The 23,765-nt window shown below is 53.3% G+C and overlaps 1 protein-coding gene across 1 annotated transcript in view; it reads right to left on the bottom strand.

The window, feature by feature from the left end:
* Positions 1-557: 557 nt before the first annotated feature.
* The window catches only part of KY (kyphoscoliosis peptidase), a 48,671-nt gene continuing 25,463 nt past the window's right edge, over positions 558-23,765 (bottom strand). Inside the window, exons 7-11 of the mRNA XM_055569621.1 lie at positions 21,280-21,388; positions 19,302-19,419; positions 9,783-9,971; positions 8,059-8,249; positions 558-4,225 (exon numbers count right to left, since the gene is read on the bottom strand). Coding sequence (XP_055425596.1) covers positions 3,330-4,225; positions 8,059-8,249; positions 9,783-9,971; positions 19,302-19,419; positions 21,280-21,388 — 1,503 coding nt within the window. The 3' untranslated portion in view covers positions 558-3,329. The remainder of the gene's footprint in view (positions 4,226-8,058; positions 8,250-9,782; positions 9,972-19,301; positions 19,420-21,279; positions 21,389-23,765) is intronic.

Below are 23,765 nucleotides of genomic sequence, written 5' to 3'. Positions count from 1 at the left end.
AGCTATGCATCCAAATGAAAAGAAATGATCGACCTCAGATAAACTGACGGGGGACGCAGATGCACACCACCTCTCACCTCGGAAAGCTTTGCCAACAGCAAAGGACGCTACCATGCTATTCGGTCCCCCGTTTGCTGTGGGTGATCCAGTGAATTTCAAGAATTAAACTGGTTTGGAAAGAACTGGTTAGCATGGCAGCAAAGACCCAAGACCACAGAGAAATTTTTTCTACTTTTCCAGTCCTTTGAGAAGAGGATTTCACAAACTTTCTTGGCAACTTGTCCCTCCTGCTTAACAACAGGAAATACTTCTTTATGTCTAGCCTAAATCCTTCATGCTTCAGTTAATCTATTTATTTCCTCTTAATCTCAGCAGGCTGTCAGGGTTTGTCCTGGTGGGACAATGTAACATATGGGGAACACACAATGATCACAATCAGATTGGAGGCAGAGTCCAGCTGTGCTGGTGGCGCTTGCAAAACAAGTTGAACAGAAGTTAATTGCAGTTGGGGTTTTTGCCCGTTTGCCTCCTCCCGCTCTCCCACCCTCCCCGACCCTCTACGCCCTTCTGTGGCTTCAGGGCTGCCATCCTAGGACTTGCAGCAAAAGCTTTCTGAGTTCCATCAGTTCCAATTTTTCACTGACTTACGAATGAATGTGGTCAGACTGTCCCATCCGCTTCCACCCGATTTCCGGGTAAAATATTCCCAAACCGTTATCACGTTCTCGTCTTCGCACCATGCCAGGCAGTTCCTTGCCTCGCTTCACAACGTGTGTGGGAACGGCGTGCTCCACGGATACATGAGACAACTCCGAGAAGCCACGAGAAGGCACTCAGGAAATTTAATATAAACATCCCAGCCGCATTTTTTCAAATGCTGCAAAAAACCCCAGCCTCACGGGAGTTTGCAGCACCTGCAGCTCCGCATTTCGAACAGCAGGGGACGCCCGTGCCATTCCACTGGCCGCTAGAACGCCTCGGTCGGGAAACAAAGACGGGGATTTGAATAAAAGACTTCAAAATGCAACCCCGAATTCTACCCTGAGCAGCATGCGTGTAAAAATTCATGAAGACTGGATTTAATTTCATGTATTTTTACTTCAGTGGAAAGAAATGCAGGTGTTGTCTGTGCCTACAGCTGTCTTTACAAGGAGCGGGGGGCGCCTAGTTAAATGAACAGGGAGGGGTTGCTGATGCTCCCAGGCGCTTGGCGAGGCTGGGCCACCGTCTCCTGCTTGGGACAGCTCCTGTTTTGCTGGGTGGCATCCTTTGTGTGCTCCAGAATGTATAGACTAATTATATTGTTTTGTAGAGGATGCAAGTTTTTCCCAGCAGGACTAGCAGCCAGCTCTGGGTCCAGTGAGTGACATGAGTCATAGAAGGCACTTACTATTTTGATGAAACACAGCGCATTTCTTTCAGCCCATAAAATCAAAGGGGTGAGAAAAGGCTGTTTCCAGGGTGTAAAAACTCCTCTTGTTCCCCTGTCGTGGTGCACAGCAGTTCCGCCTCTGCAGCCTTTGTGCATTTTCCAGGCGTGAGTGACACAGTGCTGAATGCCTGGGTGGCAGAGCCTGCCAGAGGATGCTGGACACAGGCCAGGGCAGCTCAGCCCACCGTGGTGTACTGCCCTCGTGTTCCAGGGCCCCCCGCCTGGTGGAGGATGGGCCCCCTGAGACATTCCTCTGGACCGGGTCCATGCTGGGGCTGGTGGGGATCTTTGTGGGGTGGGACCTTAGGGAGATGATGGACTGGAGTGTTTGGGAGCCTGGAACTTGAAACAGGCTTGGGCAAGGGTGGCAGCTGCCACCCTTGCTCTGGGACGGCTGGGGCAGGGCTGCAGCCCCAGCACGGAGGATTGGCTTACACAGTGCCTGGTTAAGTGCTCCACGAACATTCGCTGAATACACAAATGTCAGGATGAAGGCAAGGAGGCGTGAGGATCCCCAGCAGCTTTGGCTGTAGCTAGCCCGGGGCATCCAGAACAGCAGTGCAGGGAGGGGAGTACTGGGCAGTGCTGGCTCTTCCAGGCCCAGGCCCTGGTAGGTGGGGCTGCAGAGCCGAAGGAGCCAGGAGGGCAGGTGAGACCACCTCCAACCTCTCCATGTGCTGGGATGGTGCTGCAGCGGCCATGCAGGGCCTCTCAGGGCCTCTCCATCCTTCCCTCCTGCTGCCCTCATTGGAGCCAGTCTTTCTGCTGTTGCCATGGCAACACTGGCCTGAGGTGCTGCTAAGGGCCGGCTGGGCAGGCGAGACTTCTCAGGCCTGAGCAAACAAGGAGCTCTGGACAGTCCCTACAGAAGGCAGAGCCTGGGGGTCTCTCTTGAGAGGAAGGAAGGGACATGGGATAGAAACTGCTCCCAGGGCAGGTCGAGGTCCCCCAGGTGTGGCCTTGGTGATAGAGATCTTGAGGCTGGTGGGACTCTGATATTGTGGGGGCCCCCAGGACTGCACCGTTCTTACTACTTCACCTGAAGTCTTTTTGAGGGTTATTGCCAGGGGTCCCTAAGGGCCCAGAAGCCTCCTGGGGTTCCCAGTGTGGGTTTCAGGTTGGGACCTGAGGCACAGGCTCTGAGAGGGCTTACAGGAGCTGAGTGAACTGCTGATAGACCGAGTAGATGGTATTAATCCCTCTGAGAGCAGAGTCAGGGGTCTTACATCCTGAGACTAGGGTGGCGGGACTGCCATGCATCCCTGCCTCTCTGGCCCCCACCCAGAACACGAGCAGGCTGCAGTCTCCCATGACGTTTCTGGTGCCACATTTCAGGCACATACAGGGATTGTGGAGGCCCTCGGCTGCCGGGCTAGTTGGGGGGCAGTTAGCTTCCTCTCCACACCTTCCTTCTCAGGACTTGGAAGAATAAGAAGCAGCATCGGGAATGCAGGAGGTGGTCAGGTCTGGAAAGATGACAGTCTGACCTCCCCTGGGGTCCGAGAGTTGGTGAGAAGTTCTGTGCAGCTCCTGGGAAGGGGCTTGAGAATTCAGGATGACTCAGCCTCACGGATCACGCCTGCTTCTCTCTCCCCATCACGGAAAGGTGTTTGGCCCTGGGCGGCAGTCCTGCTTCCCCACACCAGCCCGAGAACAACAAGGACAGCATTAGCACGAGAAGGGGGGTGTCTGGGCAGTGAATACAGTTACAATACCTTGGATTTACATAGCACCTTTGTCGTCTAAAGGGCCTTTGCCTCTGTCCCCTTGGCCACTGACATCGCAGCCTCCGGCAGAACAGGAACACGAGGCAGAGGTCCAGAAGGGATTCCATGCAGACTCAGTGGTGTCCGGGCTCTGTGCGTGGCCCGGCAGGGGTGGGGGTGGCAGGTGGCCCTCACTGGGCGTTGACCTGGTACTTGAGGATGTAGGAGTAGAAGCTGTGGTTGGCGTTCTCCAGCACCATGACGTACACCTCCCGGCAGCCTGCGGTGCTGCAGCTGCCCTCCCAGTAGCCCTCGGGGCTCAGGGTCAGCGGCCACGTGTCCTGCCCCTTCACCAGGGCTTTGGCGACGCCGTGCAGCTTCAGTTTGAACGGGACATTGCGGTTGGCGGGCAGCACTCCCGACAGTGGCTCCAGCAGCTCATTGTCCACCCCCCAGTTGCCAAAGCTCTCGGGGAACACGGGCCAGTTCACCTTGGTGTTGGTACAGCAGATGAGGTAATTGAAGACGAAGAGGTAGTTGCCCGGTTCCTGCCTCTTCTTGACGAAGATCTTGAGTGCAAACTTGCCGGCGTGGGGCAGCTGTACCTTCAGCTCCGTCCGCTTCTCCCGGTGCAGCTGGAAGATGTAGCGTCGCTGGGTCTCCTCGGTGATGGGGCCATCGTCTCCATGCAGCGAAGCCAGGACGCTGATGCCCTCCTCCACACCGAAGCTGACGGAGCAGCGCCCATCGCTGGTGTAGATGACGGGCTCAGGGTGGGATGGCTTGGTGATGCCCATCTGCTCCGAGAACCAGCTGGGGCCCACGGGCTGGTGCAACTCAGCTGGCAGCCGGACGTCCATGTCTGCACAGTGGCACTTGAGCGTGTACTCCAGCACGGAGCTGTAGATCTCTGAGGTGCCTTTGGCGAAGATCTGCAGCTTGTGGGTGCCCGCGGTCGGGGGGTACACATCCAGCTTCATTCCATTCTTCCGGAGGCTCAGCAGCCCGTGCTCCTGCTTGCCATTGAGCATGAACATGAACAGCGTCGGAGAACAGCTCTCGATGGTCACTGTGGCCTTTCCATTCACTGTGGGGAGAGCCAGGATCAGGTGAGAGGAGTCTGACCTGTGCTGACATGCTGGTAATCGTGTAACAATAGGATCTCTGGGCGGGGAACCCTGACTTACAGCGTCTGCCCATTTCCCTGGTGGAAACACCTTCACCCAATTATTTTAAGCCACCAGCATGACCTCACTGAACATCATATAAGCCAGTGGCAGCACACCTCTGGAAGGGTTCTCACCCCTCTGGGTGGTTCTCTTCGAGAACTGCAAGCTGGGGGTAGTGGGTCTCAAGAAAAATCTGCCCCCAGTCATACGTGCTTGCCTTGCCCATTTGATTCACATCAGGTGAATGTTGCCAGGGGGCTTAACCTGATTCCAGGGCAGGGGAGAGGGCTGAGGGGCACGGAGGGCCAAGACCCTGGTTGGAGAGCCATCTCTGACTTTGCCTCCAAGTCTCAAGTCCTGCTTCACCCTGCTCCCTTCACAGCTGGCATGTCAACAATCACCTTAAAAACTTGCTGGATGCTTCCCTCCTAGAGACTGTGCTCCAGAGTCAGAACTGCTTCCTTGCGGGTCCTCCCCGTACCCCCACCTCCACCCTCCACTCCAGGCCATGCTTCCTGAATGGAGTCGAGTGCACAAGAGGATCGTGTGCATCCCACACACGCCTCGCCCCTTGCCCTCCAGTGCTGTCTTCCTCTGTCCTGGTCATTGCTGTGGGGTATGGGGGGTCAGTTCTCTGTCTTTACAGCCCACGGGCACTCCCCTCCCTGGTCCCCGCTGCTTTGCAGGACCACAGGGAGGGGCAGGACTTCTCTGAGAGCCTTTCCTTCCCCTCCCTCAGAAGCTGATCACCTGCCCCTCCTCCCAGTGTCTCATTCACACTCGCCTCTCCCCCATCGGGGTCCAGAGTTCCTGCTCTGGAGGCAGAAAGCCATGCTCAAGGATGCTGTAGGATGAGTGTCCCTGAGACTTCCCATCTAATCAGCCACGAGGCCCAACTCCAGGCTGCTCAGTTGCTGCATTCAGTGCTACCTCCCATCTTGGGAGTGAGAATCCCCACACGGGGAAGGGGGCTCCACTGGCCTCCCCGCCCCCTGCCCCCACCGCCTTCTTTAAGGCTCTTCCAACCAGAAGACGTTCCCTGCCTTCTCAGGCGCTGCCAACGCCTCACCTGCCTCTCCTCCCATGCCCCTACCTGCTGCAGCTCCCTCCCACTCATTCAGCTCTCTGAAACCTGGCTTTGGCCCCCATCCTCCAGGTCTTCAGTGACTTCCTTGGAGGATCTGGGTCACCGATCATACAGCCACCTTGCTGCTCGTCTTGCATCTGCCACCCTCCCCAGCCTGGCCTCCCCACCGCCTCTGATTCCTTTTCCTTTCCATTACACGAATGGTGGTATTCTTTGTGCTTTTGTGCTGTTTTCTTTGTGTATGCTCCTTCTCCACGGCTATCAGCCACCATGAGACACGGTGACCTCCAGAGGAGAGTGACCAAGAACAGCAGATCACTATCAACTTCTCTCAGTTGAATCCCTCTTCAGGGGGCAGAAGCTCCCTCAGCCCTATGGACCCTGTCCTGCTCCAAGTCGCGCCCTAGAGGTCCCCGTGCAATTCACCTTTGATGCATGGAGGGCTCCTGGCATCTCCACATGGTAGCTCAAGGGCTCCTGAAAATATCTACCCAGTCACCCTGGGGCTCCCTTCCATGTGTCACAATCAAACTGGAGGCCAGAGGAGAGGCTTGTCCCCTCTGCCTTGCCCAAGTCAGCCCATCCTCAGGCCCACATGGTATTCCTGTACCTGCTCCAGGGGGATACCCCTTCATGTTCCAGGGCCCTCACATATGCTCAGTGTCCCCCAAACCTGGCTAAGACCTCAAGGCAATATTCTGACCACAAAGAAGTCTTTTCTGATGCCCTGGGGTAGGGCAGGCGGCTGAGTGACCTGGAAGCTGCCCTCCTGGCCCTCCCTCTCCTCCAGGGAACTTAGCAGTATAGTAATGTATCAGTGATGGGTAATGTGGATCCTCCCTGCTGGGTGTGGGTGCCACAGGGAAGGGCCCGCCTGTCTCCTTTCTTGCCTTGTCTTGGGCCTGGCTGGGATGCCCACCTCAGGGGGTTCCTGGTGAAGGTGAGCTGAATGGCTGGGAAGGCTGGAAATAAAGGATCAGAGACCCCTGGGACTCTGTTAGAGCCTGTGACCTCCTCCCCTCACCCCTCCGTCACCCTCATTTAGCCTACCTGTTTCCCTCTCTGCTTTCTTTACATCTCCACTCTTAACAAAACTAGCTCCGGCAAAGAGCTATTCTTTAAATATGCTTCATGAATATGCAATCAAATTTTAGGTTTACTGTATATTCAGAAACCCAGTGTTTACATTTCTCTGTCTCTTAAAGAGGCAAGCTCCTTGGTGGCACTGTTTTGACGTATGTGTGACCCGGCGCAGTCCTCCCTGTGGCCCCTGCTGGCTGGAGCAGCCCCTGTCTGACAGGCATCCAGGGGGCACAGGCACACTCTGAGACAGCAGCCTCACGCTGTTATTTTAGCAGCAGGAGGCATTCATCGTCTTAAAAATTATCCCAGAGCTCGGCAGCCTGGTTATGGAGACCGTTGTGAGGTTGAAGGGAAGAATCGGCTAGGACTAACATGGGTGCCCCGTCACCTGAGTGTGGGCATGCGTTGGCCAAGCTGGGCCGGGTTCTGCATGCCAGTGGCCTAAAGACCTAGTGGGGGAGCAGTGGGGGTCTCCCAGGAGAGAGTGCTGGGGGCTTTATCAGGAAGGGGGCTGCTGAGCAGCAGAGTGTTGGGAACTGGCGGAGAGCAGGCATCACGGGAGACAGGGACGAACATGTTTCAGGGAGGACCCAGCAGGTCTCCCACATGTGAGCTCAGGTGCCCCAGATGAAGGCTGGGCTCCAGGGATGCAGCCCGGCCTCTGAGGGCTCCCCTCACCACCTGGATGCCTGTTCATCTGCCTCCTTCCTGCCTGCAGGCAGAGCCAGCCTTTTCCAGGCAACTTCTCCTGGGCTGGATGTACAGGACCCCTAGCTGTCCACAAGGCTGGCCTGGGCTGGCATTCGCTCCCCATCTCTCCACAGGGGCCACGGGCAGCTGGATGTGGACTGGGAGGCATTTGGGCGCCGGGTCCCAAGGGGGGGCAGCACCACAGTTAGGGCTCAGCCCAGCGGGGTCAGTGCAGCCCCACACTCCCACCAAGGGCTGCCTGTGTGCTCAGGCGAGAAGGCCAGAGCTCATCTGGGGCTGTTGGGAGGCCTGTGGGGCCTGTTGGGAGGGGTTTGGGGCCTCCCAAATGGCATTAGTAGTAAAGAACCTGCCTGCAATGGAGGAGACGCAGGTTTCATCCCTGGGTCGGGAAGATCCCCTGTAGGAGGGCACGGTAACCACTCCAATATTCTTGCCTGGAGAGCCCCATGGACAGAGAAGCCTGGAGGGCTACAGTCCACAGGGTCTCAGAGTCAGACATGACCGAAACAACTTAGCATGCACACACCAGGAGTTTAGGAGCTTCTGTTGCGCACCTGAGCTGGAAGGCGTTGGAAGCCAGGCTGAAGCAGTCCTTTCCCCGCTGTGTGAGCTGAGAGAGGCTCCCCCAGCACGGGGCCACTAGCCCTGTCTCCCCAGCATGCCTGGCCGAAAGCTCAGCCCTCCGGAGCTGCATGCCCCTGTCTTGGTTTATGCTGGTGGGATGGGCTTCTGTCCTTGCAAATGTGACCTGCGGCTGCGTCTTGCCCTGATGGCCTGATGGCCTAGGCAGCCTCAGTCGCCCCTGAACAGCCCCCACATACCGCTTCCACTGAGCTGGGCACTGGCAGGGCAGCCCATGAACCCAGTTACCTGTTTTGATGATGGAAGTCTGCGGCTGGGCGCTCAGCATCCCCTTGTTGTAGAACTCACTCTTGTGATACATGTTGTTCTCAAACTGCCTCAGGGATTGAGGGGGTTTGAGCAGTTGCCAGTTCTTGTTGTCTGGGAAATGGTCCTCGATGAACAGTGCAGGGTGGGTGAGGAAGTAGAATTCGTTGTAGCTGGAGGAGGGACAGCTGGTCAGAAGCCATGCTGGAGGCACAGGCCCTGGCCATGCAGAGGGGCAGGCAGGGCCCACAGAGGGTCTTTGGGGCCTTCTTGAAGGTAACACATGGGGGGTCCTACCCACAACCCAACGGGAAGAGGCACCATCTCCAACCCTGATGTGGGTGTGGCAGATGCCCCCTCAGCAGCTGCTTCCAGAGATAGGAGACAAAGCAGGATCTGAGACCCCCTTTTAAGAGACGGCCACTGCCTGGCAGTGCGAGTCCAGGCAGAGAATGGGTTCCCCTGCTCTCAAAAACCAAGGGATCTGAAGGGACCAAAGCCAGGACCCAGGGACAGGTGCCAGCGGCGTGAAGGGAGGGCAGGCAGGGAGACTGGGGAGCCAGCTCCATGCTCTCTGTGACCTGTTGTGGGCAGCTGTGCAGGGGGGAGGCCCTGATATAGTCCCCGGGGCTGGCTAGACGCAGCTCTCTAGAGGTCAGTGATGAGGATCAGGAGAAGGGGGGACTCCTCCGAGATGGGAGAGCCTTCACTCAGCCCAAGGCAGGCAGCACTCAGAGCTGACGGAGCAAAGGAGGGTGTGACTGACACCTCCTCCCAGTATGGGCTGTGTGTACCCACGGTGTCTGCCACGCATGCAGGGCTGTCAGGATTTAAACTGCACAAGTGGGGCGGTACTCTCATTTTTCTGGATGAAAAGGCATTTGAGCTGCTGATAAGGCTAAGGCCAGAGCCTTGGAGGACAGACGTGCTCCAGACCTGCCCCCCAGCCACCCTGCCCTGCAATGCCCACAGGGATGCTGGGCACCCTGACACCCCTTCCCACAAGCCAGACCCCCTCCCTCAGAGGTGGGATATGGCTGCATTTACACTGGAGAGGAGGAGGAGAAGCCCTGGTACCTGGGAGAAGCAGTAGGAGAGAATCCTGGCATCTCAAATAATAACATAGTCAATGGCCAAAGGCCCGACTATGAGTCTCTGGTGGCTCAGAAGGTAAAGAATCTGCCTGCAATGTAGGAGACCCTGGTTCGATCCCTGGGTTGGGAAGATCCCCTGGAGAAGGAAATGGCAACCTACTCCAGTATTCTTGCCTGGAGAATTCTATGGACAGAGGAGCCTGGTGGGCTACAGTCCGTGGGGTGGCAAAAAGTCGGACACGACTGAGCGACTAGGCCTTTTTAAAAGCCTGATGGGAACCTCCAGACAAAGGAGGTTCTCAACCCTGCCTTTCTTGGCACTTGCCCTGTGGGCAGACTCTGTGCTTTTAGCCCTTGGGTGGAAAAGGAGTGCTGGGGAGCCAGAGGGGGAACTGAGACAGTGAAGGGTGAGGTGACAGAAAGGTCTGGGCTCCTGTCACCAGCCTGGAGCTAGCTCACCCCTGAAGCCAGAGGAAGGGGGTGAGGGTCCGCAGCACACAGAGGCCCCCAGCTCTCCTTCCCCTTCCACTGGCCTTCTCCGCTGCCGCCTCCTTCAGGCTCCTGCCTCCCCTGTCTCCATTGACCAGACCCCCGCAGAGCTGAGGTACTCACAGGAAGGTGAATTTGGACGTAGAGGAATCCACCAGGCCACTGCCCCAGGTGCTGTCCACCAGGTGCCATCTCCCCTCCAGGAACACGGCATTCCAGGCGTGGTCAAACTCCCCAGAGAAGCTCTGCCCCAGCTGGTAGCCAAAGCCTTTGGAGTAGCCAGGCACGGTCACGCACTGCACTCCAGCAATCCTGGGGCGGGACACAGGCTCTGAGAAGCGGCTCCTGCCGGGGGTCCCTCCGCCCCCGCAAGTCTGTCTGTCTGTGGCCCTGCCTCAGGCCTGTCTGCTGTCAGTCCCTCCATACCTCTCCTATTTCCTGCCTTTCACACAGTCACACACACACAGCCTGAGGGCTTTTATCTGCAGAGGTGGGGGCTGGAGGCGACATGGGCTGGCTGGTCCCCCGCCACCTCCGGCACAGACAGACTGGCTGCAGGCTCCTCCAGTCTGTACACAGCCCTTGGGACTGTCTCTCCCCTGAGTTGACCTGGGGGTTCTGCTGGCAGCTGTAGGAGGACACCGGTGCAACAGCGAGTTCCACCCGGTGAACATGGAAACCAGGGGCAGGACAATGTGCCGGAAAAACCAGAGTGACTCTAGACACATGGCTGGGGAGCTGGGTCTAGGTGACACCTAGGTGTCGGGGGCGGGGGGGTGCTGGATATGAGGGTGCAGGAGGAAGCTGAGCCCACCTCCCCTCCACGTCCAGCCCACAGACAGCTGTGGGAGGACCCCTGGGGCAGGCTAGCTGGGGTCCCTGCCTGGACCTGGAGAGGACTGGCCCACTGCCAGGACCACCATGGTGTATTAAGGCTATTTTCTGACTAAATGGCCTGGCCATGATTTCAGAGTTCCTGATGGCTGTCATTCCGGGAGTGGAAGTGATGACCGGTCAGCCAAGCTTTTATCAAGACCCCTTTGACAATGCATTCCCCCAGTGCTCGCAACAAGCTGGCCTGGACAGTGGCAGGTGGGCGCTGGTCACCTCTGGAGACAACATGGGCAAATTATACACACACTGGGCACGTGTAGCTGAGACCCTGAGGCTCAGACCCGAGCTGTGGGCATCACCCCACAGCTACAGCAAGCACCCTGAGAATCCTGCCAAGGGCAGCTGGCCCTGCCCTTCAGCAGCCCTAACCCCCTTCATGGCAGTCAAGGAGTGGGCTGCTCTTCTGACCCAGGGGACCCTCTGTGCTAGCCTTTCTGGGGCCTTTGTATGAGTTAGAACAAGGGACTCCTTTTTCAAGACCCCTTTCCTTTCACTGTGGAAGCTTGGTGTAATCAACACCCAAACCGGTGATACGCAGGATGCTTGCACCAGCCCGTCAGATGGGGCTCAGCATGAGCTGTCTGCCGAATCCGCCCTCCCCTCACATGAACTGGGGCTGCGCTCCTAGTGTGGCTGGGCCTCTATCAGGGAAATGCCTGGTGGGGGTCCCTCCAGGAGCAGATCTGCAGCCTCAGTTGCTCTAAACAAGAGGTCATGGAGCCTTAGGGTAATGGGGTGAAATGGCCATAGGACAGGCATGGGGACAGAAATTGGACATTATCCATATAAAAACGAATGCTTAACGAACAATTAGCAGAATATTGGATTAAATATGACTTATCTGCATTTACATAACACTTGTTGAGAGAACGAGTGGGGCAAGATGTGGAGCTTGCAAATCACCAGATTCCACCCTGCCAAGGGCGCTACTCACATCCTCACACGGCCTGAACTCCCCTCTTCTGCTCAGCGGCAGGCCTGCCCTGCCAAGGCTCCTTATGGGTTGGGAAGTTTTACAGCCACCCCATGCCTCCCACCTCCCCGTCCCTTCTGCCTGCCGCTTCACAAAAGGAGATTCAGGCTCCCCAGGCTGTCAAAGAAATCCCATGAGAACAGACCAGCTGGGCCCGTGGGAAGGATTTCGGAAGCACTTGGGGGTGCGAGCAGAGAGCAAGAGAAAGTAGATCCCATGTCAGGATTCTGCGGGTGAAAGGGAACACTGACTCCAGGAGCAGAAGGGCCCCCCAGAGGCAGGAGGCCCAGCATGGGTAGGTCCAGAAGCCCGGAGCAGGGGCAGGGGGAAGAAGCAGCCACACCCGGACAGCCCCCTCCTCATGTGGCTACAATGGGATGCCGGGCCCAGGGGATTTGTTCTCAGGAGGTGGGATCTGAATGAGTTTGCAGTCTTAGAGAAAAAAGGCCTCTAATACTTAGAGGTCTTTTAGACCCTCCCCTTAGAGAGGGGAGAAAGTGAAAGAAAGTGAAAATGCAGTGAAAATGCAGTTGCTCAGTCATGTCCGACCCTTTGCAATCCTATGGACTGTAGCCCGCCAGGCTCCTCTGTCCATGGGATTTTCCAGGCAAGGATACTGGAGTGGGGTGCCATTTCTTTTTCCAGGGGATCTTCCCAACCCAGGGATTGAACTCCAGCCTCCAGCACTGCAGAGCCACCAGGGAATCCCTGAGAGGGGAGGGCTGCGTGCAAGGCCAGAGGGGTGGGATGAAGATGATGGGATGGGGGGGGGCCTTCCATTGGAGGTAGGGCTCCACATACTCAGAGAGTGGATAAGGAGAAGGAATGTGGTGAAAAATATTTAGCGAGATAAGAGATGCTCCTGACACATTCACTGTTAATTGACAACCTTCTACAAAACCCCATCATCAGCACAATCCCTGAGTGTGTGTGTGTGTGTGTGTGCGCGTGCACGGAGAACCAGAAACTGAGGGGGAGGGCAGAGTGAGAAGACAGCGCAGAAGTCATCCGTTCTGTGATGGGATCCGTTAGTGATGGGATTTGGGGTGATTTTAATTTTCTTCTTTAAGCTTCTCTCTATTTTTAAAATTTTCAATGATGATTATGTGTTGCTTTTCGAATTGGAAAAAAAAATCATAAGTGCTACTTGAAAATGACACTTTTAGTGAGTTATTTTCCTTTCTTGGCCAGAACATTGGTGCCCATGAATTTCTAGGACTGGAGGAGGGAGAAATTCGTGGCCGGCACATGGAGGATGGGGAAGGGGCCGCTTCAAGGGAAGGGGAAGGGAGCTATGGTCCTCAGGAGCACGCTTGTCCTCCACTCAGAGCCACCCGACATCAGGGGAGGCAGGAAAGGCACTGAGTTCCCACGTGGCCTCCGGGAGCTATGATAAAGATGGGCTGGTGTTGATGCCGGTAGAGGGCTGGCTTGAGCTAAGTATCCTCCTGGGAGAAGCTGTGGCCCTGGGCAGAGGTATCCTCCCACCCAGGGCCAAACTGGAGGTCAGATTTGAGCACCAAGTCGGGGAATAAGTGTGAACGCCCCACCCTGTGCCTGGGAAGGGATCTCTGAGGGCTTGGGGCTGGAGGGGGTGAGACTGGCCTGGGTTGAGCCAGGAGAACCCGTTCACTCCATTGTAACCTTGCCAGGCTCATCACGGGCAAAACGAAAGGTTGGCATTAAACGATCTCTAGGGGTTGATTCTCCACTGACAGGCTGAGGAGAAGCTAGGAGGGCTGTGGGGAATGCCTGGGGCAGAATAAAGATGAAAAAATCCCCTCAGCGGTAAGCTTCTGCCATGCTTGACTATGATACGAGGATATTTTATTGCCTGGCAGCAGTGTGCAAGATGAGTTGGACAAAGCAGTCATAATGTAGAGCATTATTGTTAATAATCCATAACTCTCATGCAAAAATGTGGAACTAGTCATTCTAGCTGCTGGTTGCTGGTCAGGTGACCCACAACCACCTCAGGCCTCCAAAGATTGCTGACTGTACACACTCTGTGCAAAACACTGTACAAGAGATCATATCCCCTGTATGATATAATATCCCATGTCATTTCATTTAGAAATGCAATAAATACTATAATAAATTATGATGCTCTAAAAATAAAGCTCACTGGCCACCCTCGATGTTCTCATAGTAGGAAGAGAATGAATATGTGAACCATGACAAAAATGCTAGTGATAAGCACAGCTCTTGGGCTTCCCTGGTGGCTCAGACAGTAAAGAACCCGCCTGCAATGCGGGAGACCTGGGTTTGATCCCTGGGTTGGCAAGATTCCCTGGAGTAGGGCATGGCAACCCACTCCAGTATTCTTGCCTGGAGAATCCACATGGACAGAGGAACCTGGCGGGCTCGCAAAGAGCTGGACACAACTGAGCAACTAAGCATCGCTCTTTCAGGAAACCCAAACGGGGAGGAATTTGCTGGGAAGATCTGAGAGAGCACTGAAGAAGGGGCAGAGGATGAGAAACACTTCCACCTCTTAAAGAACCCCGACCAGCCATCCTATAGCCCAAAATATCAGCCAAGGAGATGTGTCTAATAACCTCAGGCTACAGAGTCTTGGTTTTTACTTTTGACAGTTTGGAAAACCTCAGCGCCAGGGGTAATGCTGAGGAGATGATGGATCCAGACTGTGACTGTCACTTTAAACAGCAGGGTGCTCAGGGCTGGTGCACTGGGATGACCCTGAGGGATGGGATGGGGAGGTGGCGGGGGGTGGGGAGTTCAGGATGGGGAACACATGTACACCCATGGCTGATTCATGTGAATGTATGGCAAAAACTACTACAATATTGTAAAGTAATTAGCCTCCAATTAAAAAAAACAAAACAAAAACCAGCGACGATCCGGGCCCCGGCAGCAGGATGGCTGAGCGGCCTGGGGTGGACGGTGCACCCCACACATCAGCCCCTGACCACCGTGGGCTTCCTTAGCTCTGACCACTTCTCCCTGGATGTCGGGGCCACATGGGAAAGAGGGAGGGTGGAAAGGACGAGAGCTGTGGGAGAGGTAGCGAAGCATGCTCTGTTTTCCTGTCTTGAGAAAACCACTGTGATTTCTAATAGTAAAATTAGGAAGCACGGTTTCATTACCTTTAAGCCCAACGGCCAGTTTAACTGGGCAAACACATGAATTAGAGTTTTTTAGGGCCTGCAGTTCCCAAAATGGTCCTCAAGAAGGTCACAGAAAACAAATTTATGGTTCCCAAAGGGGAGGAGGGGGGAAATCAAGTAGGAATTTGGGATTAAAACATACACACTACTATACATAAAACAGATAACCAACAAGGTCCTACCGTATAGCACAGGGAATTATATTCAATATCTTAAAATAATCTATAATGGAAGAGAATGTAAAAATGAATATATATATATATATGTATAACTGAATCATTTTGCTGTATACCTGAAACTAACACCACATTGCAAATCAACTAGATTTCAATAAAAATGAAGTGTGTGTGTATATATATATATATATATATATATATATAAAAATATATATAAAATTCCAAAACGAAAGTGAAAGCAAAAGTTGCTCAGTCCTGTCCGACTCTTTCCGACCCCATGGACTATAGAGTCCATAGAATTCTCCAGGCCAGAATACTGGAGTGGGTAGCCTTTCCCTTCTCCAGGGGATCGTCCCAACCCAGAGATTGAATCTGGGTCTCCTGCATTGCAGGCAGATTCTTTACCAACTGAGCCACCAGGGAAACCCAGTTTGTGGTTTCCACATTGCAGCATGACATGCATAACCATGACTTATGTTTCACAGTTTATGTAGCTGATTTGTTATAAAGTTGGCAGTGTTTATATTTCTGCTATATGGTCCTCTTCTCCTTTCCTTATGCCACTCCCCTGCTTACAGTGAGGTCAGTAACTGTAATCATGGAAATAATTCTCACTCCATAGGCCTGTTAGAGCTTTTGGAGGTTGACTTCAGGATCTCCTCTGTGACAAGTGAGGAGTCAGCAGTTCAGAGAGGGAAGCTGACGTGCCTAGAGACACACAGAGGGCTTGGGGGCATCAGTGCCAGGACTTGTGGGTCCCCATGCCCAGTTCAGGAGGATCTGCATTGCGCCAGCCTTTTTGTACAGCAAGATTTGTTTCAATCCATAAACTTCCAGGTGGTATACAGAGTAAAATTAAAGATTGGTTTGCCATAGTGATGCAATTCGTCTTCATGAGCACTGTCCTTCGATGTATCTAAAAGGGTGGTGGGGTTTAGATGTTCCTTTCAGAGGCCATATAGGATGGAGATAATTTAAGGTTATCCTGTATATCCAGCCTTCGGGGCCTCTGGAACCAAGCGATGTTCTGGGATTGTCTGGGACATGATGCGGAGCAGAAGCACACCACTGTGACAGCTGGAAGATGCATGGGAAACAGACTGACATCTGATTGGTGACAGCCAGTCTCCTCCGCATCAAAGCCTGAAACTGGTAATAAGCTCTTGGCTTTCTCAAAAGTCCCTGGAAAATCTGCTAGCTGGTGGTGTTAGAGCCGTGGTAACAGGGGAAGAAATTGAACTGGAGGCTGACTTGCTGGCAGAACTCTGGGGAATTAAGCATGACCCTTGCAAAGAAATGAAGCGGAATTCGTGAAGGCTGTCGGGGAACTGAGGCAAAAGGAGAGACATGAATGCTGGACGAGAGAAAGTCAGAAAGAAATTGGACCAGCAGTTACAAGCAACAGCGCTAACAAAAAAGGCACACTGGTTACTTGAGAAAGACGATGAGGAAATGAATGATGTTGCAAAAATATCTGAATTCCCCACCAAATTACTTTATTAAATCAGTCTTTAATGAGGCCATTGCAAGGAGGCAGACTGGACTGGTAGAAGTAATGCCAGCTATGTGGACACAACTCTTGCTGAGAGGCCACTCTGACAACCAAGCAGGGATAAATCAGCAAGTGTGGATTACACGTCCTTGGTTATTAAGGGATCTGCTAATGAATTTACCAAACCTTCAGCAGTTATTTTAAAGAGAAGAGGACTTAGGAAAGACGCATGGCTGAGGTTACTGATCTTTAAAGCCAAAGTTAAAGGAATTCAGAGAACTGTGAGCTATTGTTAAATATCCCAGGCTATGTGGAGAGTATTTCACAGGGTAACTGCCAGGTGGGAACATAACTTTAAATAATGCAAAACTTTGGTCTTTTAATGATCAGCTTCAGGCCAGAAAATGGCCCTTGTTAAGCCTCTGGACCAGGTCAAAGAGTTGACAGTTCCACTCAAGGCCAATGTCAATTTTCTGAGCCTATGTGAGTCTATGTGGTCTGTAGGAAAGTTCTACAGAGCAAAGACACTCCAATACTGAGAGGACAGGGAGGGTTAAAAATAATAGCCCCCAAGTTCTCCTTTACTCCTACCAGTAGGCAGTGGAGTCCCCAGTGTATAGATGAGAAAACTGAGGCTCCCAGAAGCTTCAGTTCAGTTCAGTTCAGTCGCTCAGTCATGTCCGACTCTTTGTGACCCCATGAACCTCAGCACACCAGGCCTCCCTGTCCATCACCAACTCCCGGAGTTCACTCAAACTCACGTCCATCGAGTCAGTGATGCCGTCCGGCCATCTCATCCTCTGTCGTCCCCTTCTCCTGCCCCCGATCCCTACCAGCACCCAGAAGCTTAGTGCCTTCCAAAGGGAGCAAAACGAATGAGTGGGACGTTAAGGACTGGAGATCAAGGACTGGTAAACTAACTGAGGCCTGGAAGAGTCTTTCTGGCTGTGATGTTAAGGACTGGAGATCAAGGACTGGGAAACTAACTGAGGCCTGAAAGAGTCTTTCTGGCTGTGAATCTGGCACTCCTTCCATACCATGCTAAGAAGACTTCCACTGGATAAGAAATATATACTCTGTGACTTAAAACCCCAAGTGTTTTCAAATTTGCAAATTAAGATGAAAATAATTACACTCTGAAAGACGCTAGGTTCATATTCCCTTATTTAAAAAAAGAAGGTCCAACTCATACAAGTCTGCGAGGAATGTCCTGTCATTTCCTGTCACTGAGGGCCTACTGTGTGTAGGATTCTGAGATGGATGTTCAAAGGGAAAGAAGAAGGTGGGGGGAGACACGAAGACATGTAAAACCTATAAGAAGAAATGAGCATAGGCAAAGCCTATATGAGAGAACAAAGTCCAGAAAGCGATAGGACAAAATGTTAAGTGTTCTCTAACTGGTAGGATTCAGGGTAGCTTAATTTTCTTCTGTTTTCTTCTATGCACTTTATAAATCACCTATAGTTAAGTTTTATTTTTAATTTAGAAAAGTGATTAAATAAAAGCCTAAGCAAGACCTGAGCTGGTGTATAGGTTTGTTGATGGCATCTGGGGAGGGAGAGGTGGGGCCTGAAGAGCATTGAGAGGCGAGGCGAGCAGATGGAGCAGGATTAGCCGGAAGTGCGGGCAGTGGAAGCAGGGGAGGCCTGGAAGGGAGGAGGGGCTGCAGTTCGGAGGACGTTATGAGAATAGTGTGAGCTTTTAGTCTTGTTCAGAACCTAGGGCCCGGGAGCCAGGGCAGGGGGCTGGTGAGGACCCGGGTTCCTAGAAGCCCTGAATGTATGTGGGGTGCCTGGGTCTGGGGTAGCGTGGGAATGTGGGGGGGTGGGTTGCAGAGGGCTTGGCATCCTCTGCCCGCTGACCCTCGGGTCCCCTCGGGGGCTGTGGTCTCAGGGGTGGGCTTGGAGGTAGGGGAAGGAAGAGCAGAGAGAACAGAAGGGATGGAGCAGCGTGTCTGTGATGGGTGGTGGTGATGAGGTTGGGAGCCTGGAGGGCTGGGGGTCAGGCCCGGAGTGGGTGGCGTGTCCCCCTGGGAGCAGGACACCGTATGGCCGTGGTACAACACTGTCACTCCATTACCTCCCGTGGACACTTTAGTTATCGTCTCTACTCTTGGTTTGATGAATTGCCCCCTGCAGTTCTGGTCGGCTGAGGCTTGGGAGCCTGAGAAGACTCATTCCCAGAGGCCAGCACAGGCAGTGGGTGCAGTCTGTCTACCCCCCTGGGGAAGGGCTTTGCAGTGGCCCCCAGGGCTGGCTGATTGTTACTGGAGGAACACGGCAGAACTTAGACAGTGGGCACAGGAAACTGTGGGGCCAGCAGGGTTCCCCCAGCCTGGAGTCCGTCTCCAGGTCACACAGAACCGGCAGTGAGTCTCCAAACAGCAATGCCTTCCCTACCAGCCACTCGCCTGCTCTCACCACCTCTGCGTCGCCCCCCGCTCCTCCCCCCACCCCGCCCCAGGCATCCTGGCCAGGTGCTTGCTCCCAGAGCAATGGAAACAGAGCCCAAGAGCTCCAAGAGACGAGCTGCTGCCCTAGTGATTCAGCTTTTCCAACGGACACATTTTTTTCAGGTGGGGGGACTTTGTTCCCCCAAGAGGCCCCTGCGCCAGCCCCGAGGACAGCCTTTCATAGTCCTCCTGGCGCCTGCAGCCATGGTCCTGGCATTCCCACATCTGCCATTCTTCTAACCTTCAGCTGCACAGAGATGGAAGAAGGTGGAAAAAGGGCCTTTTATAACCAAATTATCTCTGTGCATTCATCTGCCATTATGTTAATGTATCACGAAGCCCTGCAGATGGTACAAAGTCAATTATGCTGGTGTTAAAAAGGGAGAAATTGACCTTTTCAAGACTCACTTGGATTCAGAGTAGAGTTTGCAAACTCCCATTTCAGGCCCAGTGCGTGGGTGAAGGCACAGGGCAGTTGGCAGGGGGAGGCGCTGGGTCAGGGTGGTCAGCCTGGGAGCCCTTTGTACCTGCACATTCTCTCAAAGAGCCCAGCGTAGCCGTCACAGTTGGTCTTCTGGGTCTGCAGGATGACAGTGGGTTTGAAGGCCTGGCGGTCCTTCTCCTGGGCAGCCTCGATGTCGTATTCTGGAGAGCAGAGGAGGCTGTGAGGAACCAGGTCCTTGGAGATGAGCAGGCTGGTACAGAGGAGAGAGGGGTCCACCCCTCTGCCCCTGCCCTCTGCTCTGCTTCCAGCATCATGTGGGCTGGCCTCCCTTGGGCCCAGGAGAGGCAGCTGTGGACTGAAGGGAACAGGGCCCCAGGCTGGGTGATATCTGGGAAATGTACCCTTCGGTGGTGGGAGGAAGCGCAAGGCATTGGCAGAAGGGGCCACCTGGCTCTTTAGGTCTCTGAGGAGGGGCTGGGAGGGGAGGGACCAACACATCACTTGGGCAGTTGGGGGCTCTGCCCACATGTCCCCACGAGCACACAGCTTTGTAAGCAGAGCCAGTGAGGCTGCTCCCCCACCCTTGCTGCAGCCCCAAGGCCAAGGCCTCACGCTACCCACATGGAGCACGCTGAGTTACTGTTAACACTAGTCCCCAAAAGAGAAGACAGGCCACTTTACTTGGCTAACGAGAGAGCCTAAGACCTGTGTGAGGCCTTGAGGCAGAAATCACTGTGGACTTTGAGGGCACAAAGGGTGTGTGTGTGCCCATATGTGCCCACGGGATGTGTGTGTGTGACGGTGTGTGTGAGGGTGTGTGTGTGAGGGTGTGTGTATGTGTGTGAGGATGTGTGTGTGTGTGGGGGGTATGTGTGAGGGTGTGTGAGGGTGTGTGTGTGTGTGTGGATGTGTGTGTGTGTGAGTGAGGGTATGTGTGTGTGTGAGTGTGTGTGAGGGTGTGTGTATGAGGGTGTGTGTGTGTGAGGGTGTGTATGAGGGTGTGTGTGTGTGTGTGAGGGTGTGTGTGTGAGGGTGTGTGTGTGTGTGGGTGTGTGTGTGTGAAGGTGTGTGTGTGAGGGTGTGTGTGTGTGAGGGTGTGTGTGTGTGAGGGTGTGTGTGTGTGAGGGTGTGTGTTTGTGTGTGTGTGAGAGTGGGGGCCGCATGCAAAGTCATATCAGATGTTCTGATTCCCATCCTGCTCCCTTATTAGGCCCAGGCTGAACTGCTGAGGTTGACGTGGCAGAAGGTGGCCCTTCAGGTCCTGTGGCCAGATGGCCTACCTGTGTTAGGTGAGTTCATCCTCTAAGCTGTGTCCCTAACTGCCGCTCTGGGAGGACAAAAGGAAAGCCCAGTGACAGCAGATAGGGGATCTTCGCTGGTCACTATGCCACAGGGAAGTTTCTAGAAGTCCATCCTGCCACTTGGCTTCTCCATGGTCTGTAGGAGGCAGCAGCCAGCTTCCCCTTAGCAACCTCCTGGGGCTTGGCCTGAGCTGGTCAGACAGCTGAGGGGGTCCTGTGCAGAGCTGAGGGCAGCTGCGTGGCCCCTGGCTCTCAGAACTTGGAGACCAGGCTGAGAGTGGCGGCGAGGTCACTGGTGTGGCAGTAAGGAACAAGCAGAGGGGTGCCCACCCTTCCTGGCATGGATGCTTTGAGAAACCTCTGGTGCTGCAGTAACTTTTCAAACAACCTTGACTCATCCCCAGCCACCTCCTTCCTGGAGATGACCTTCTGCTCTGGGTTCTCATCTCTGTGGAGCAGGTCGACCAGGAAGGCAGGACTGAGGGAAGGCTGTAGTTGGGTGATGGGACTCAGCTCTGGCTGTGGGCAAAGGGCCAGGGATCTCTACCCCTGGCCCTTCACGGAGAGCACAGACTCGGGGGAGTAAACATGGACAGCGGGTGCATATGAGTTAACCTTCCTTAGTCTGGTTACCGAACGCTGGGAGCCCTTCTCCTCCACCTTCCATCTTATTGCACACACACTGGTGATGGAATTAAGCCCAGAGATGCTCCTCTGGGAACAGTGTCCCAGAGCCAGCAGCTCCAGAGGCGGGCCTACCTATGTGGTGGCAGATCCAGATCCAGATGGCTCGGACAATCTCCAGGTCACTGTGGGCCTCCTGGAGCAGGTCGCTCACCAGCTCCTCAAGGCCACTCTTGACTGTCACCTGGGGAGTGGGAGGGGTGTGCTACATCAGGGCCTGAACATTGGATATCCATATGCAAAAGAATGAAGTTGGACCCCTTATGTCATACGGTATAAAAAATTAACTCAAAAATAATCAGTGACCTAAATATAAGAACTTAAACCATAAAACTCCTAGAAGAAAACACAGGGGTAAATCACCATGACTTTGGGTTTGGCAATGGATTCTTAGATATGATGCTAAAAGCATGGGATACAAAAGAAAAAATGGATTAATTGAGCTTCATAAGAATAAAAACTTCTGTGCATCAAAGGACAATATTAAGACAGTGAAAAGATAACTTACAGATGGAAGAAAATATTTGCAAATAATATATCTAATAAAGGTTTAATATCCAGAATATACGAAGAACTCCTGTATTTCAACAACAAAAGCAAACCCAATTTTAAAATGGGCCAAGGACATGAATATACAGTTCTCCAAAAATTTAGATGGCCAATAAAAATATAAAAAGATGTTTATCATTAGACGCTTTAACCTCTGAGCCACCAGGGAAGCCTATCATTAGTCAGTAGAGAAGTGCAAATCAAGACTACAGTGAGATACTACCTCACACCCACTAGGATGACTGTAGTTTAAAAAAAGGTAGGCAATCACACACACACACACACACACACACACACACACACACACAGGCAAAAATGTGAAGAAATTAGAATCCCTGTACATTGCTGGTTGGGAATGTAAAGTGATGCAGCTGCTATGGGAAAGTTTGGTAGTTCCTCAAAAATTTCAACATGGAATTAACATGTGACACAGCAATTCCACTCCTAGGTATATACACCCAAAAAACAAAGACAGATCCTCAGATACTTGTTCACCAATCCTCCTAGGGGCAATATTCACAATAGCCAGAAGGTAGAAATAATGTAAGTGGCCAGAGATGAATGGATAACCAAGTATGGTATATACATGCAATGAAATATTACTCATCCATGGGAGTTGGTGATGGACAGGGAGGCCTGGCGTGCTGCAGTTCATGGGGTCTCAAAGAGTCGGACACGACTGAGCGACTGAACTGAACTGAACTGATGAAAAGGAATGAAGTTCTCCTACATGTTGCAACTTGGATGAACCTTGAAAACATGATGCTAAGTGAAACAAGTCAGATGCAAAAAGACACAGTGTATGATTCCACTTACATGAAATACTAGATACATTCGTGGAGATAGTAAATTGGTTATCCATTCATCTCTGATGGCCACTGACACTGTTTCTACTTTTTGGCTATTGTGAATATTGCCCCTAGGAGGATTGGTGAACAAGTATCTGAGGATCTGTCTTTGTTTTTTGGGCCTTTATACCCAGGAGCAGAATTAGAGGTTGCCAGGGGCTGGGAGGAGAGAGAATGGGGAGTTATTGGTGAATGGGTACAAAGTTCCTATTTAGGCTGATTTTGGAAGAAGGCGATAGTGATGATTGTACAACACTGGGAGTGTAACTAATGCCACTTAAAAATGATTCAAATGGCAGATTTTATGTCACGTATATTTACTATAATTTCGAAAAAAAGAACAAGTTAGGTTTTCCAGCAGGGGCCCTCAGGGTTGGCATTGCTGTAGAGGCAGCCCTGATCACTCTTTCTAGAGAAGCGGGGGCACCTGGGGGCTTACTTCTGCAGTGGTTGTCCACACCTCGGTCAGTCCCCACCTGAGATTCTCCTGACCTGTTCTGTCTTGGCATGTTTCCGCTGCTCACACGGGATCTCCAGGATCCACCCTCTGACCACAGGGAGACCTCCAGGCCTCTCCCATGTCCCGCCTTGGTCAGCTGCTCCAACCCCACGGTCCTTGTCTTTGTCCCTCTTCCAGGGTCTAGAATCACAGCCGACACATTGTAGGCCCACATGATAGTCTGGCTGACTCTTGAGTTAACCCCTGGCTTCAGTTCTGTGGATTCTGGTCCTTTGGTCCCCATTCATACACTGCTGTCCGGGCCTGTCCAGCAGTCTGTCTATCCCTTCTGGAGGCTGTGACAACTTACCCCCCCTGCTCAGACTCTGGATGTTCTCCCTCTCCTTCCCTGATTCGCAGAAGACCTGGCCTCAGCCTCCGCAAGGCCCAGGCACAGCTTCCTTACCAATAAGATTTCCCTCCTGCTCAGCCAGCCTCTCTGTAGGCCTCCGGTCCAGGTCTGTGCCTCAACAGAGCCTGCTCTTCCTTCCTCAGGCAGTGCCCTTGCTTCGCTCTGTTCTCACTTCTTCCTTCCCATCCTCTCCTGTCTGCCATGTCTCTTCAAAACACCTCCCAGTCTCTCTCCCTGGACTTCCCAGGTCCAGCCTTCCTTCCTTGCCAGGCTCCTGTGGGATCTTCTCTCCACTCCTTCCTCCTTCACCCCC

The sequence above is a fragment of the Bubalus kerabau genome, chromosome 2 (genome assembly GCF_029407905.1).
Source record: "Bubalus kerabau isolate K-KA32 ecotype Philippines breed swamp buffalo chromosome 2, PCC_UOA_SB_1v2, whole genome shotgun sequence".
NCBI lineage: Eukaryota > Metazoa > Chordata > Mammalia > Artiodactyla > Bovidae > Bubalus > Bubalus kerabau.
The sequence above is the reverse complement of the archived record's forward strand: the minus strand, read 5'-3'. Positions and strand labels throughout refer to the sequence as shown.